This window comes from Hyalella azteca, unplaced genomic scaffold (genome assembly GCF_000764305.2).
Source record: "Hyalella azteca isolate HAZT.00-mixed unplaced genomic scaffold, Hazt_2.0.2 contig12764, whole genome shotgun sequence".
Taxonomy (NCBI): Eukaryota; Metazoa; Arthropoda; class Malacostraca; order Amphipoda; family Hyalellidae; genus Hyalella; species Hyalella azteca.
This window is the reverse complement of record NW_025942712.1, coordinates 568,538-584,552: the sequence shown is the minus strand read 5'-3', so window position 1 is coordinate 584,552 and position 16,015 is coordinate 568,538. Positions and strand designations below refer to the sequence as shown.

At 38.7% G+C, this 16,015-nt stretch overlaps 1 protein-coding gene across 1 annotated transcript in view; it reads right to left on the bottom strand.

The window, feature by feature from the left end:
• Positions 1 to 845: 845 nt before the first annotated feature.
• Positions 846 to 16,015, bottom strand: part of LOC108682752 — a gene marked incomplete at its 3' end in the record, with an annotated part of 81,803 nt that continues 66,633 nt past the window's right edge. The window contains exon 3 of the mRNA XM_047883374.1: positions 846 to 934. Within this exon, the coding sequence (XP_047739330.1) occupies positions 846 to 934 (89 nt within the window). The remainder of the gene's footprint in view (positions 935 to 16,015) is intronic.

Here is a 16,015-nt window from a genome sequence, read left to right as displayed (position 1 = left end):
TATTACACCCATTACTGATGAGATATACATATGTTAGTACAACACGTGTAGAGAAGGTCTCGAGTGGACACACTATACATGCAACGTTCCCTTACACCTACTGTGACATAGTTCAGGACTACACTAGTAATCACACTTGAGTGTAGAAGTAGTCCACGTATATAGACATACACTGGACCCCGTATGTCTGTCGTAGTTAGGTTACTACCTGTTAGACGCGCGTCCAGGTTTGGGTGAACGTTAATCAAGTCCAAACTAAGATCATGCAAGCCGTTCGCTGTTGGAGGATGGTGTTTCATACTTTCCAGGAATTTGTTATTACTGCAGTTTTTCAACGCTTCAACACGATTTTTATTTCCAGAACACTGAACAAATAGACTTGTAAGCCACATTCATTCACTTATAATAATTTAAATGAAATAAATTGATTCAACCGTAGCAAAAAAAAAACACGATAAAACACGATCGCGTGCAAACACAATCAAACAATCACGAAAAAATTATCACGTAATCAGTTATCACTAAGCATCAGTCAATCTCTTTTAGTATGAAAGCAAATTATCGATCAGTTCAGTTTTGTTCAATCTATCTCGTGTCAAATCGAGTTAACGAGCAAACAATCGACTTGTTGAAGCATTAAATAATCGAACGCCATTCCAGGAAGTCGATTTTCCCCCCAACTCTACTCACAGTATGGGGCCAGTTCAAACAAAAGACACAGCCGCACAAATTTGTTCAATTAAGAATACGACAATGAATAAGAAGGTCTCAAACCAATCGTTTTAGAGCATTCGACTTAATTAATTAATTAAGTAGAAAGAATTAATTCTACACGCGGTACTCACCGTAGACCCGGACAGCGAAGGCGCGGACTGTCCCAGCAAAGAACTGCGCATACGCAGCAAGTTGCTGCTGCTGCTACCGCCTCCATCGCCTGCAAGAAATAGGGAAATGATAATTTTGCAACAGATCAAAAATGAATTAGAGTACAGTTAAAGGAATAAAAAAATATAACTCAGTTCTCACTACAGTGAGTGGCAGAAAGCGCATTTTCTCGTAGAAGAAAACTTGAGGTCACGGACAGACAGACGGACATGGCGAGCACAATAGTGCATTATTTCCATAAATGAGAAAATGCGTTAAAAAAACTTATTTTTCGGGCCGTGAGAAAAGAGTAGCACAATAAATCGTAACCATTGGCGCCACCTCACAAGATTGAGTCCTTCGCTAAAACAAATAAGCTAAGAATGGAACGAATTGAACAAAAAGTTAATTATTTAGTAGACATTAGTGTATCGTCATCTTACTGCGTACTTGGTGTGAAATAAATATAGGCTAGTCACAAAAATAAAGCTGTCTGATTTAGGATTCCAAAAATTGAAACGTTCCTCTTATAGAAATCTTGATTAAAGATATTGCGGCTTATTTTGGAATATTGACACAGCAACAATGAAGAGTTTCAAATTATTTTCAGATGTTTGGCTCGCGACAGCTTACCAAATAAGAAACCTGAAGCTATAGCTATGATGCCCCTAAGCTAACAACCCATCACAAGTTACAAGATGGCAATTAAACTTGTAGATCGCAGGGCCATGGAGCAACACAAGACAAGCGTAAACAAGCTTGATCGTCTGTCGCACCAGCTGAGAGCAGCGCCATGTGTACGGTAGCAACTCGTGTTGCGTATGATATAAAGAAAAGCCTGAATATAGTAAAAATGGTTTACAAGGTGAGTACTTGGAGTACCTACCGTACCTGAGATGTCGTCTCGATGTGGTGGATCTCTGAATACCGTACCTGAGTTGTTGTCGCCATGTGCTACATCCCTGAATACCTAACTGAGATGTAGTCTCGATGTGCTACATCCCTGAACGTCATACCTGATAGAACAGCTTCAACGTGATGGCTTTCAGAGTATCGTCTCCTGTGCTGCAGTCTCGCCCATCGGCGACCTTGCCAAGTATCCAAGTAGTTCTCATCGAGACTTGCTCTGTGCTGATAGAGAGACGTCGTGCCGGGATTAAGGGTTAACGGCGACGGTGGCAGATTAGGACCTGATAGCCTCTTTTCGCGAGGTTTTCTCAAGCCTGTGAGCCACGTCACCGACAAACTAGGAGGTACTCGAATATCAGGAGCAGAATGGCGTTTCTCGTGAGCAATTTTACGCAGCTGAGTGACTAGTAAATGCTCTTCTCCTCCTGAGGAGGAACAGCAATCATCTTCTGATCCTTCACAGCGCACGCGAATGATTGGAGGTCGCTCGGCCATTGTTGCTGTTCGATTGCTCGTACGTGACGAATGATCTTACGTCGGAAATAACGACGAGACAAGGCCGAGCTAACGAGAGGAAGATGAAGCGGCGTTTTGGCGCTCATCGTGGCTAATTGTCTTACATGCCATCTTTGGTCTTGAGACACTCAAGAGTTTAAATGAAATACACGACACACCTGACTTACTCACAAAAGAAATTTTCCATCTCAGTTACCTGGAAATATGCGGCAAATTTTGCATAAATTCATCACGTAGGAAGAAATAATATTACACTCACAACAGAAATTATTACGAGGAGTTAACGAAAAAAATATAACTCAGTACGGTACTCACTGCAGTGAGTGACAGAGAGCGCATTTTCTCGTCGATGAAAACTTGAGGTCACGGACGGACGGACCGACAGACAGACGGACGGACATGGCGAGCACAATAGTGCATTTTTTCCATAAATGAGAAAATGCGCTAAAAAGGGTAATGTCGAGATTGTCAGGAGCCTACGTTGTATTCGTGGCAACACGCAATACTTCGCATGAGATTACAGAGCATGTCCGCCTATGTCAACAGAATTAATCAACCTAAAAACGAACCCAAGTCTCTTACAGTAGACTTTCAATTATTGAGCTAACGTAACAGTTTCAATTCGATAATACAATAGATTGCAACGAAGAAAAAGTGTCAAGCAAGCCACTCGGACGATAGTCACGGCAGGCCCAAGTCTCAACAACTGAATTACTTTGCCAAGCGTAGCCTCGATATAGCGTTACGCGCTCATCCGGCGCGTTGCGTCTGCACGTTTCCGTTCCTTATATTCCCACGGACGCACGTATACAAACAAATTGTGGCAGCTGCGTATGGAATTATATTGTATGAAATGTCAATTTGATATCAGGATAAACATTCCATTGATTTGAGCATAATGAATATGTTTTTAAAATGGTTCAATGACATTTCGGTGCGAATTGAAGATAATGCACTGCTATATTGATTTACACAATCCAAAAAGATTTATTGATTCTAAGAATATGAAATGTTGGTTAATATATAAAATAACGTAGAGCTCACGAGCTGAAATTGTTTAGAGAGTATTTAAGACGAATATTTTTGAGATAACATAATTAGCAGATATTATATGAGTCTTCACTAAAGAAAAAATATGCCTCGTATTGTTGAGCTCAGAAAGCAAACCATAGAACAGATACAACAGAATGTAGACGCTTTGTGTCGACCCCGAGTATACGGCTAAAATACATTCAGTGCTAGGATTAGTCCTAAGATGCCATTCAACGCGCACACAAAAAACCTGATAGATGAGTGAGTTAACATTCATCGAACGTCGCCATACCGTCTATATACCATTCGCAAATAGGTTTTTTAATCTCAAAACCTTGAAAAATTGAGCATGGGAAACCATCGCACTGTATTCAATTATCATCTAGTGTATTACTAGGTAAATAGATTAAAGCGGCTGAAAAAAATCCTCAACAATGATTTGGAAAGAATCATATTTGAGAATTATTTGTAACAGCATCAAAAATTAAACAACACAGGAAAAAATATAACTCAGTACTCACTGCAGTGAGTGACAGAGAGCGCATTTTCTCGTCGACGAAAACGTTAAGTCACGGACAGACAGACAGGCAGACGGACAGACAGACAGACGGACGGACAGACGGACATGGCGAGCACAATAGCGCCTTTTTTCTATAAATGAGAAAATGCTCTAAAAACAGAGGAAGGTTAAGGTAAAGATTTGAGTGGTTCTTTCATTAGCGGCTCTCTCAGCTGACGACAATTAGGAGTGATGAGAAGACGCAGGTTCTTGCGGTTAGTTCGTCTGTCAACACGAGCACAAAAAAAGAGATGCCGGCCTCTTCTTCCAAGTGATGCTTGCATTTGCAAGCATCTAGACCTCGCAATCCTTACTGAACCATCCATAACAATCTATATAATAGCAATTATGACGCTTATAGGGATGATTATTACTCAGGAATCTGCAGACCAAGAAGGACTCAGGAATCTCAGGAGCATTGCCACAAAAAAGAGTTGCCGGCCTCTTCTTCCAAGTGATGCTTGCATTTGCAAGCATCTAGACCTCGCAATCCTTACTGAACCATCCATAACAATCATTAATATCGAAATTATGACGTTCATATGAATGATTACTATACTCCATTCTTTTATTTCATACCTGTTAATTAGCCTTATATTTAAATAATTCCACAATGAGTAACTAAATAAAAACTTTTACTAATTCAAATATTGATCGTAGGCCAGCACGCATAAAAATTGTGCACGAAAATCGAATCTTGAGAAGCAGTATCACCAACGCATACCCCACAAGCGCCAATTATTGAGGCTTTTACCCAAGAAATAATCTGACGCAGAGAGCAGAAATTTGATTAAAATTCCAAACATAACCGAAAAGCTTTTCAAGCTATCAACCTTATCAGAGACAGGCTAGACGTGTCTATCATCACCTGAATTTACTTCAATACCAGATGTTCTGTTACAAGCGCTCAAATTTGTATTGCGGTCACTTACGATTACGATTACAGGATATAACCATATTTTTTAACGCAAATACAACTTAATTTTTGCACGTCATTGAGTAATTTTCCTTCGTACCACGCGGTCGTTTTACTACCGTACGATAAAGAGAGCCTAATTAAAAGAAGAAAACTGTAGCGATGATATCGCACGACCACATAAAATACAGCAAATGAGAAGTAGTGAGTCACGAGTCAACAGACATATTGATGGAGCAAAAATCGGATATGGATGGCAGGTGCACAATTGGAAAACGATGCTTGCAAACATTCAGAAAAATTAAATGCATAGGGGAAAAATTTTCTGGTGGATCTATACATAAATACAAAATTAAGGAACCCGAAGGATATGAGAGATCATAACATATACAAGAATATAACATATACATTTTTTATAGTTATGGCAGAAAACGGGTTTCTTTGAAAATATATCTAATAAAGGTTTGAAGTACTACTGTAAAACCTACACGCAAGGGACTCTGAAAGGTTCTAAAGAAACCAAACGAAATTAAATCGACCTAAACAGTGAGAAAACAAACACTACTGAATATTTTCAGACAATGTATGCAGAAGCGGAAAAGATTGCAATTTCCAGTTATTCAAGAAAAAGGTTTTTAAAACATTCCAGACTAAGGAAAAAACTGTTGAACACGAAAAAATGATAGAGATGCAGTTTTTTTAACAATCATACCTCCACGTGTAACAGAACAATTGGAAATGATATATTGAGTTCTTTACGTCACTATACACTGTTATAGGTGTGAGCACACTATAGGTACACATGATACTATCCAGCATCCGAGTTATGGCAGTGTCAGAAAAAGAGGAATCAGTGACGAAGAGAGCGCCATTCAAGGGGACCAGCTCGCCAGCGTCAAAATAGGAATACATTATAATTATCGTTGGAAGCCAAGAGATTGCCAACTCAGCGGAACAAAAGCAGAAATTCTGCATCCGATGCTAGGCTGCAGAGCGTAGGCCTGAAATTGAAATTCTTATGGAGATACCCGCATTTAATCTCGGCTTAATTAAATAATATAAATGAGAAAATTGAATCCTTGTCAATATAAATTCGAATTTGAGTCATTCCAAATGGAAATAAAAAATTGGTAGATGAATAAAAAATATTTACTAAAGTTGTTAAACTAAAACTTCAAGCATGGTTCGGTTAAAGGATCTCCTCGGTTAATCAATAAATATAAATCAATTAACTTTTAAAAGCAACAGGTATCGACAGTACGATATTAGCAGCAAATAATTGAGCCCTTATGCAATCTACTTACTAAGCACCTGCTAGGAACTTATTGATTCTACAGCGAAAAGCCGGGGGCTTACTAAGCAGAAAGTGAAATGTCATCATGTAAGACGAGTCTTTCGTTCTATCTTTGTGCGTTCCTTTCAATAGTGAATTTTGAGTGATATCGCTGCTCCGTCATAAACGCGTATCAAATAAATTAATAACGCTAATATAAATCTAACAAATTAACGACAACAAAAATATCAACATTTTTCTTTCCATATATACAAGCATTCGAGGGTCATATGTCTTTTCTAAGATGAATGATTGGTTGATGGCATGGCTGATGGCCTGTATCCTTGACAGAAGCAGCAAATCTCTCAGAAATCTTAGGCTGTTCGACATCGCAAATCAGCGTCGACATTGCGATTATGTGTGGGCAAGATAGCCTGGTATTCACGCTCATCGTGTACTTCTGTCGCAATTCTTGTCGCGACCAGGGCCCATACTTTCAAAAAAAAAAAGTTAAGAGATCGTAAGTTCATCAGCCAATCATTGACGGTCTTTCAAGCAAAATCCACCAATCATAGACAAGAAAATAGAGCGTAAGTACTTACGTTCACTTACGGAATTTTGAACGTATGGCCCCTGGTATTCACGCTCATCGTGTACTCGTGTCGCAATTCTTGTCGCGACCAGAAGCTCCTGCATATTCTCTGAGAATTTCTCGCAACAAAGGAGGCATTGAATCGCTGAAGACTGTAAGCGGACGACAGAAATGATGAAAGGATCGACCAAGAGTGATCCATTAGGGAGCCGGGCATGATCGTCAAGATTTCATAAACAATAGACTGATGCTCGACTCTACTTCCGCAGAATAGCAAATAATTTTGAAGTAAGAAACAAAGTGAGGAGACACTCAACTATAATTCACTCTATTGATTAGTATATATTTCACTTTATTAATTACCAAAATTGATACACTTTCGATTGAAAGCGATACTTACTGAATTGTCGCTTATGTTAATCTGCAAATAAAAAACAAGTCGACAAATTTTCGAAAACGCGATTCATATTTAGTATCGAGTTACTTGAAAAAAATATAACTCAATACTCACTGTAGTGAGTGACAGAGAGCGCATTTTCTCGCCGACGAAAACGTGAAGTCACGAACGGGCAGACAGACGGACGGACAGACGGACGGACAGACGGACATGGCGTGCACAATAATGCATTTTTTCCATAAATGAGAAAATGTGCGAAAAAGAGAGCGAGTTAAGATTAACTTCGTGTATGAAAGTTTCGAGAAATCCCCTCCGAATCTCTCATAGAACAAGCGAGCTTGAAAAGGTTACTCGTGGCGACAACACTATTCCTGCCGCCCATATTAGCAAGGTCAAGGAGCAGGCGAGTAGAATATTTCCAAGACAGCTGGACACATCGATCGAGATACTCGTGAAGGTTCATTAGGGCACGGCAATGTCAAGGCCAGGAGATCGTTCTCACTTCACTACCATAAGTCATCACAAATAACATCCAGTCTCGGGTGGCCTATGTTTGGACTACAATCAAACAGAGATGACCAGTTGTAACATAGATAGGGTATAGAGACGACGAATTGACAGGAGACAGAGAAGATAGGCGTCGGGTTTAAAAATAATTATAAACCGTATTTTCTCAAATATATTTGGATCTGAATCAAGATTTTCGACCACATTCAAGGTTCTAGTTAGATATTCAACGATGTGCTCATTAGATTGTTGTCACCCCAGAAGTTAGTCAGCTAGTGAGAAAAATCATGGTCTTCATAAAATCATGTCGCTAATGAAACTCTGTCGCTGAATGCAGTCACAACTTGTTAAATTAATGGAACAAGCATGAATAGTCATCGGTCTTTGAATTTTAACCGTAAATTTAAAAAATTGCCTGCGAACAAAGTTTCAGTCGAGCTCGAGATTGGTTGAGAGATCATTTATTTATAAACTTCCAATAAATGATAGCTCTTATCTGCCTGCCATATTACAATTATGCAAGTTGGGAAGATAGCGAAACTAAACCACCATCTCTCTGTATATAAATTCGAATTATTAATCCATCACGCCTTCATTTCTTGAAGTCGGAGCACGGAACGTTCCGGCAATTATCGTCACATTCCCACCGTTCGTGACGTTCGACTGGACCCAGAGACGTTTTGCCGTCTCATTCCAGATTTTTTGTCGGGCACGGAAATCGCACGGATCGCTACAGTCTTCGTAACCTTCGCAAATTTGCTTCGAAATGTTCTGCACTGCAATTGTCGCAAACGTATATAGCGAGGTCACGCTGTTACGGGTTCCGTAATACCGCGTCATTCAGAAAATAAAATGCGTGTTGCAGCAGTGCCTTTTAGTTGGCAAGAAATTGTGCCTGAAAGCCACGAGTTTTGTAGCAGGATCGTTGACCGGTAATACAAAAGGAAATAATTATAGCGGACAAGATTTATCTGGTAAAAATTAACTTAGCGAGCGACAAAAATTCATTCACAAACGAGCGACATTATAATGATTTGGGAGATTAATTAGGATTATAGATTCAATTCAACGATTCAATCAAGGGAGATTAATTAGAATAAGAGATTTAATTCAACGATTCAATCATGGAATTGTTAGATCTTGATGATGTTTGATAATGATTCACTTATGGAGTTTTAATCATCAAATTTAACGAATTGTTAGCACCTCTGCAATGAACAAAATCATGTGAGGCGTGCGTCTGAAAACCAATGCTGAATTTAAATCTCGTGCTCAATTTGAAAGGAAATGAAATCACCGAGCCATACGCTGAGGATGATGTTTTTTTTTTCAGACGGGAAACGGGGACAACCGAACAAGGTAAGTCTAACGCGGCCGAGAAATGCGACAACCTTGATTATATCTTCATACCACTTGGCAAAATGGGGGAATGAATGTAGTGAAATGCAAATAAATGATAACATGGAGATAAAAAGCTATTGATCGGATATGGTACAAGAAAAACCCTCCAAATCGTACATTGAAAACTTAATGAAATAAATCCTGAATATAATGAGTACTGTTAAAATTGGTTTGGTCTATATTTGTATTAATCGAAGGCGTTTTATCTGAATAAGTTATCTACTTTTCAATCTATTTTCACCATGGAATTTTGTAGATTGTTATCTCAAAATTAGTGGTAGATGATTTAGTGGCAGCAGGTTTGAAACATTTTACAGGTTATCACAACTAAATTCTACTTGTCACAGTCCAAAATCTAGCACAGATGGAAGCTCTACATGCATGAATAGATTTTTACCATATCGAAATTAAATGAATGAATTAAAAATTTATCATACAATAGTATAAAAAAACGTGCCGAAGTCTGGCTCATAATTTCATTTTGGGGGCAAATCCTCGCCTGGAACAAAAAATATAACTCAGTACTCACTGCAGTGAGTGACAGAAAGCGCATTTTCTCGTCGACGAAAACGTGAACTCACGGACAGAAGGACGGACGGACGGACGGACATGACGAGCGTCCGTCTGTCCTTCTGTCCGTGACTTCACGAAAACGTGATAGTCACGAACATAAGGACGGACGGACGGACGGACATGACGAGCACAATAGGGAATTTTTTCCATAAATGAGAAAAAGCGCTAAAAACGTTCAGGTCGGAAAAAATTTCCTCGTCGCTCTGGCAAACAGCGTAAGCGGCTCAGCGTGTGGCAGCAATAACAAGTCCTGCCCGCTCCTCAAACAAGTTCTCGGTCGTAGCGAGGTAATTTATGCAGAAAAGCCAAGTTTTAGAATTGAATATCTCTATTCCAACCTAATAATGCGTTGAGGGGAAAATCTTAAGCATGTATTTTTACAAGTTACTATATTGAATGATTTAACCTTTACTTAGCATCCATATTAACCTTTACTTAGCATCGGTGTCCTAAAAAATAATTAACATTTTCGAATTAGAGTATACTGTTTAGTATGAAAAAGTAAAATTCCACAAACATCACACTTTGACATATCACATGAAACGTCATGAAATAACCCAACTATCATGCATGATAATTCAGCCTGGTCTTGATCCGCTAAAGCGAACACATATTCCATCAAGGTATTTTACGATGCGGCGAATAACGAATCTCCTTTCGCAATCTTAGGAGCGAATGCTGTAATTGACTAGGAGAATCCAGCTCGAGGGTTAGCAATAAAGCCGAGAAACCTGATCTTGGCGCAAATGCAGATGACATAGGAGGCTTTGACGAGAGGAGAGCTCGGCATGAAATGCGTGAAAGCTTCCATGCCATGGATACCCGTGGTGGCTTCCAAAGACTTTTATTGGGCGCTGTATAGTGCGGAGACAGGATTTGCTTCGGCTAGATTTCCACGATGATAAAAGATGTTCTGGCAGTTGCTTTCATGCCGCAACATCAAAGGCGGCTTTAATGTTTGATGAGCTCGACTCGACAACGAAATTTTAGAGGCTCGATAACGGCAGTGAATTAAGAAAATGAGTGAATGGAAGTATAATGAAATTTCGGTTTAAAAAAAAATCAGATAATTTGAATCTTTGCAACAAGACAGAGGAAACTTTTACTGCTTGAACAACGGAAATGCTTTGTAAACCGTAACATGTTTGAATGAACGATTAGACAAACGTTTTTTCATACTAATTTCGCACAATTCCATGAGCCGTTCATGCTTCACACACTCCATAGGTTCAAGGACACTAAATGGATAAATGGATGGCGCCATCATGCAGAGATCAAAATCGCAGACCATTTCGTGGAAATTCTGAAGGGCAAAATTGCAGAGCATTTTAGCCGTGAAATAGAGTTGCATGGATGAGAGAATTAGATTTTCTTCACAAAGTTTGAGTACATGGAGGACAATTTAGATATAGTTAACAAAACAGCTCTAGTTGCTGAGAGTGCCGTATAAATTAAACCAAAAATTCACTATTAAAGGAAATAAAAACGCAGGGTGGGCGCACTATATAAGCAGGAAACAAGGAAATCATGTCAAGGCAAACGATTGGGGGTTTAAATTTTTGCATTGGGAGTTTGGGGATTAGTTTCCACACGTTTTTTTATGAATTAACCGACTCTTAGCGAATTATATTCATTATTTCTGTCAAGAGAATAGGAAGCATCCCGCACAGGGTTGCAGAGTCTGAAGCTAATTAACCGAAAGCTCGATGTATAAAACACATCTCCACCAGAAGTAACTATGAATTTATTCATTGTGTAAAAAGGATAATACCAGGACGTTTTCACTATATAGTCTGTGTTAAAAAAAGGTTCCAAGTAATGAACATTGTGTACCACTAATATTAATGATTATAGAATATCCATGCAGCGTGAGCCTTCATTGAATATAATTCTTTGAAAGTAATTCTAGAAATTCGTCTCAGCTCTCACGCAGAATACAGAAAATCTTTTGGTAGAAACAGAGCATGGAAGAGGCTCGGAAAAAGCGATGCAATTACGATTGAAATCACGCAAAAAAAACTCCTAGGGAAGAAATTCCGACATGATGCGCCAAGAGCTAAATTCCCCGATGCAACGATTGTGATTTTATTAATCTTGATTTTTGTATCAGAAAATGAAAAACGTTCAGTCGTTTAAATACACTTGTTATTAAAATACACAGTATTTCACACAGTTCAAACTAACGTTTGCACATGATTAATATAGAAATCAGCCCCTCATAACGTGATTAACTATGAAGCTCTGAAAAAACACGTTATATGAAGAAAAATGTAAAAGCGCTAAATATAAATGTCAGAGCAAATGTTTATATGTAACCATTCGAATGCAGTTATTTGAGCTCATAAGATGACGACTTTTCAGGATGATTTGGATTGCTCATGTCGACGATGAAATTACGAGTCTAGTAGATACCATTACGGAGAAGCATGACAACGCATAATATATACACATTACGTACGTCATTAGAGATGACAGTTTAATTGTTGTATTGTTACGGCACCAATACCTAACAAAATCAATATTACGAAGAATAATTTACAATTTAGAAATAGTTGTAAAGAGATTGAAAGACTTAAACCATTGGTTGTATAAAATTTTACACGACATTAATGCAAAAAAAAAAAGAAAGATGTTCGAACGCAAAAAAATCTTTTTGAGCCTTAAACTCATCAATATGATTGATTGAACAGCAATCGCGTTGCCAATTAATTTCTAATTGTACTTTCTGGGCAAGAGAGAAAAGCGAACAAAACAAAGTTAAAGTTGTGTGTAAGAACGCGCGAATAGAAATATAGATCAATGTTAATAGAAAAGCTTCCAAGGGAAAAATTTCCATTGCACTATAGTTTTTTGTTCAACCTAAAAACTACGGTAAGATTTCGCGCCAACAAGATTTTCGCGGCAACAAATCTTCAGCGCCAATATTTTTTTAAATTTCCAAAGGAAAACAGAAAGAGCATTTTACCATAGCTGAAGTTAGGAGCTCAAGACATTAACTGAAGTAAATTAAGAAAAATATATTAATGAGAGAACTTACTTTCCACGTGTAACATACGTATTGAAGAAGAAAGGCTCGGTTACTGTAGAGGTTTGAGACGCGGTAATACATGCACTGTTAGAAAAATTACCGTTAACGGTATTACCGGCGTTTCAGTGGCCGGTCGGCACGTGAAAAGAAACACCGTGTCGCCGTTTTTATTTTAATTTAACACTAGAAATCCGTAAACCATCTGATAAAAACGGCGAAACAGTTTATTTTCACGGGGCGACCGGCCACTAGAATGCCAGTGGGACCGTTTTTTCACCCTTTTTCCTAACAGTGTAGATAACAACACAACAATATTCAGCTTACAGCCTTCCATTCCTCGGCCACCGATATACCTGCGAAGATTGGTCACTGAGACAGAGAGAGAGAGAGATCGAGTCGTCAGGGCCATACAGAGCAGCTAGCGTGACGCGATCGGCTAGCAACTATAAGGATACGCCTGGCGCGCAGTAACAAGTCAATTGTGGGATTGTTTTGTGAGTGTAAACAATAAAATCCCTCATTGATGTTGCACAGAAAACTGTCCTTCATATGTTTTAAGATGAAGTCTAGATCGATTTCGTAATGAAGCGAGACCTCGATTGCTAGGGGCAAGAACTAAAAAATATAATCGAAGAAATGCTGGTGCATGGATGGAAGCTCTGAAATTCTGTGCTTTTTACATGTTTTTGAGCAAATTTAAAACGAGAAACCTAGTTACAGAACAACGCAAGTACAATAGAATGGCAAGAAAGACCTTGGTACGGAGGGCCATTCAAAAGATTTAAACAGTATTACATAGGATATTTTATAACGAGTTCCAGATACCGTTGCAAAATGAAGACGTAACAAACTAAGTCATATATTCATCCAAGAACAGTATTTGGAAGCTTCAATATCCATGAAGTTATTTACATTCGTGCTTGTCGATGTCTCTGAAAATTATCACATCTAACAACATTGAATTTATAATAAAAATCTTCCAATCAATCAACGTCACGCACGTGATTTGCATCACAGACAAATCCATGCATTCACAGAAAATGAGATGAATTATTTCCATATAATGACACTTTCAGCACGTTACATTAATAGATACGTCTCTTTGCCTAGCAAAATAGTCAGGATGACAATTGCATCGCAATCTAGACAAAGTCACACTCATTTCTATGAGAGCACATTCGTCTGTAGAGCTGGCATGTTGTATTCATCCTTTCATCCACATTTATAACAAAGAATTCCTGTCTTAGATCACAGAACACGCAACCGGCAGGAGTATACTGACATCACCATAAAGCCTATCACGCATACGATCACTAACTTGATGATATATCACACTAACTTGATGATATATCACACTAACTTGTTGAAATTAATTCTCGCGACGGGGAAATCGAATTTGCCGCGAGCTGCGGTATCGACGATACGGCATGAGTGGCGTCTCTTACAGATATTCCGAACACTTAAAGTATATAAATGCAGATGATGCGAATGTTAGGTAATAAATGTCTAATATTGATCAAAATCAAAATCTAAAGTCTAATTCGTGCATACGGAGGTACAGGAGTTGATATAAAAAGACATAGATGACTGAAATATTGAAATCTTAGAAAAAAAAACAGAAACTAAAACCAAAGCACATCAAGTTGGCCAGAAGCCGATTTGATAACTTAAGATTGGAAAACTTTGTATGAGAATAGTGCCAGCTTTAGAAATGAAATATATGTGATCACTGCAAAAAACTATATTGTGCTAGTGTTTGCATAAACATGGGTTGGACGAAACTTTATATCGTAATTTTTTAACATGTTATAGAAAATTAAAAAGTGACATATTTTTGTGTTTTATTGTTGCTGCTAATTAATTGGTATTTATACTTGCACAGATTTTTTAGTAAATTTCGAGTCAATAACCTAACCTATAACCTATAAAGTGCAAACCTCTCCGACTTCAAGAGGGGCCAAATTGTTGGTACCCGTATGGCAGTTGCTAGTGTAACAGAAACTTTTCGAATGCTTGACGTTTCTACAGGTACTGTCTCAAAAGTAATGACTGCTTTTATAAGAGAAGGAAAAACGTCCTCAGCAAAGCGCGAGTCTGGCCGAAAGTCAAAGTTGTCTGACAGACCGTCGGTACCTAAATCGAATTGTGAGGGACAATAGAAAAGACCACGGCAGCTAAAATTACTACAGACCGCAATAGACATCTACAGAATTAACCGTTTCCATGAAGACTGTTCGCCGAGAGCTGCACAGATCTGGAAGTCTGGAAATTAGATCTGGAAATTAGAACACCACAGAACATAACAGATCTGGAAATTAGAAAACCTCTGGTTTCAAACACAAATGCTTCAAAGCGTTTAAAGTGGTGTAAAAACCTCCAAATTTGGTCCCTCGAGCAGTGGAAAAATTTTATTTTCTCCGACAAATCATCGTTTAACTTATTTCCAACCTCTGGCCGAGTTTTACTTTGGAGACAGCCGAAAGAGTTCTGCAATCCCGACCTCCTCATTACCGTAAAACACGACGGGTATGTGACGATCTGGGCCTATACTTTCAGAACTCGCTAAGTGGACGTAAGTACTTACGCTCTATTTTCTTGTCTATGATTGGTGCCTTTGGCTTGAAAGGCCGTCGATGATTGGCTGATGAACTTACGATCTCTTAACTTTTTTTGAAAGTATAGGCCCTGGGGTGCTATTTTTTGGAAATCAGGTGGACCAATGATTTCTCTTCATGGAAGAATCAACAGCCGTGACTATTCGGGAATTTTGGAGGACTAAGTTCATCCAATGGTTCAAAAACTGTTTACGGACGGGAACGTCATCTTTCAAGGTGATATTGCCCCGATCCATACAGCTGTAATTGTTAAAAATTGGCACGAGGAACATTCTAATGAAGGAAAGAACCTCATTCGGCCAGCACAGTGACTAGACCTGGGCCTATACCTTCAAAATAAGTTAAGAGATCGTAAGTTCATCAGCCAATCATTGACGGCCATTCAAGCAAAATCCACCAATCATAGACAAGAAAATAGAGCGTAAGTACTTACGTTCACTTAGCGAGTTTTGAAAGTATGGCCCCTGAATACTATCGAGCATCTATGTTTAATTTTAGAGATGCAAGTCGGAAGTCGATTTCCGCCGTCATAGACATTGAAAGAGCTGGAGGGAGTTTTAACTGAAGAATGGTTTAAAATTCCTTGCATGAATCAATACCTCGGAGAATTGAGGCAGTAATTGCCACAAAAGGTGGACCTACACCATACTAAAATATGTTTTGTGGGTTTCTCAGGCATTTCCCTTATTCAGGACCCATGTACACATCATTATATATAAATTATAATACAGCAATACAAAGCAAACTGTCGACCAGCAGCTCTTAAATGAACTAAATTAACTGAACACGAATCATAATTGAGCGCTGAGTCGCGCAATGCAAGCGACATCACC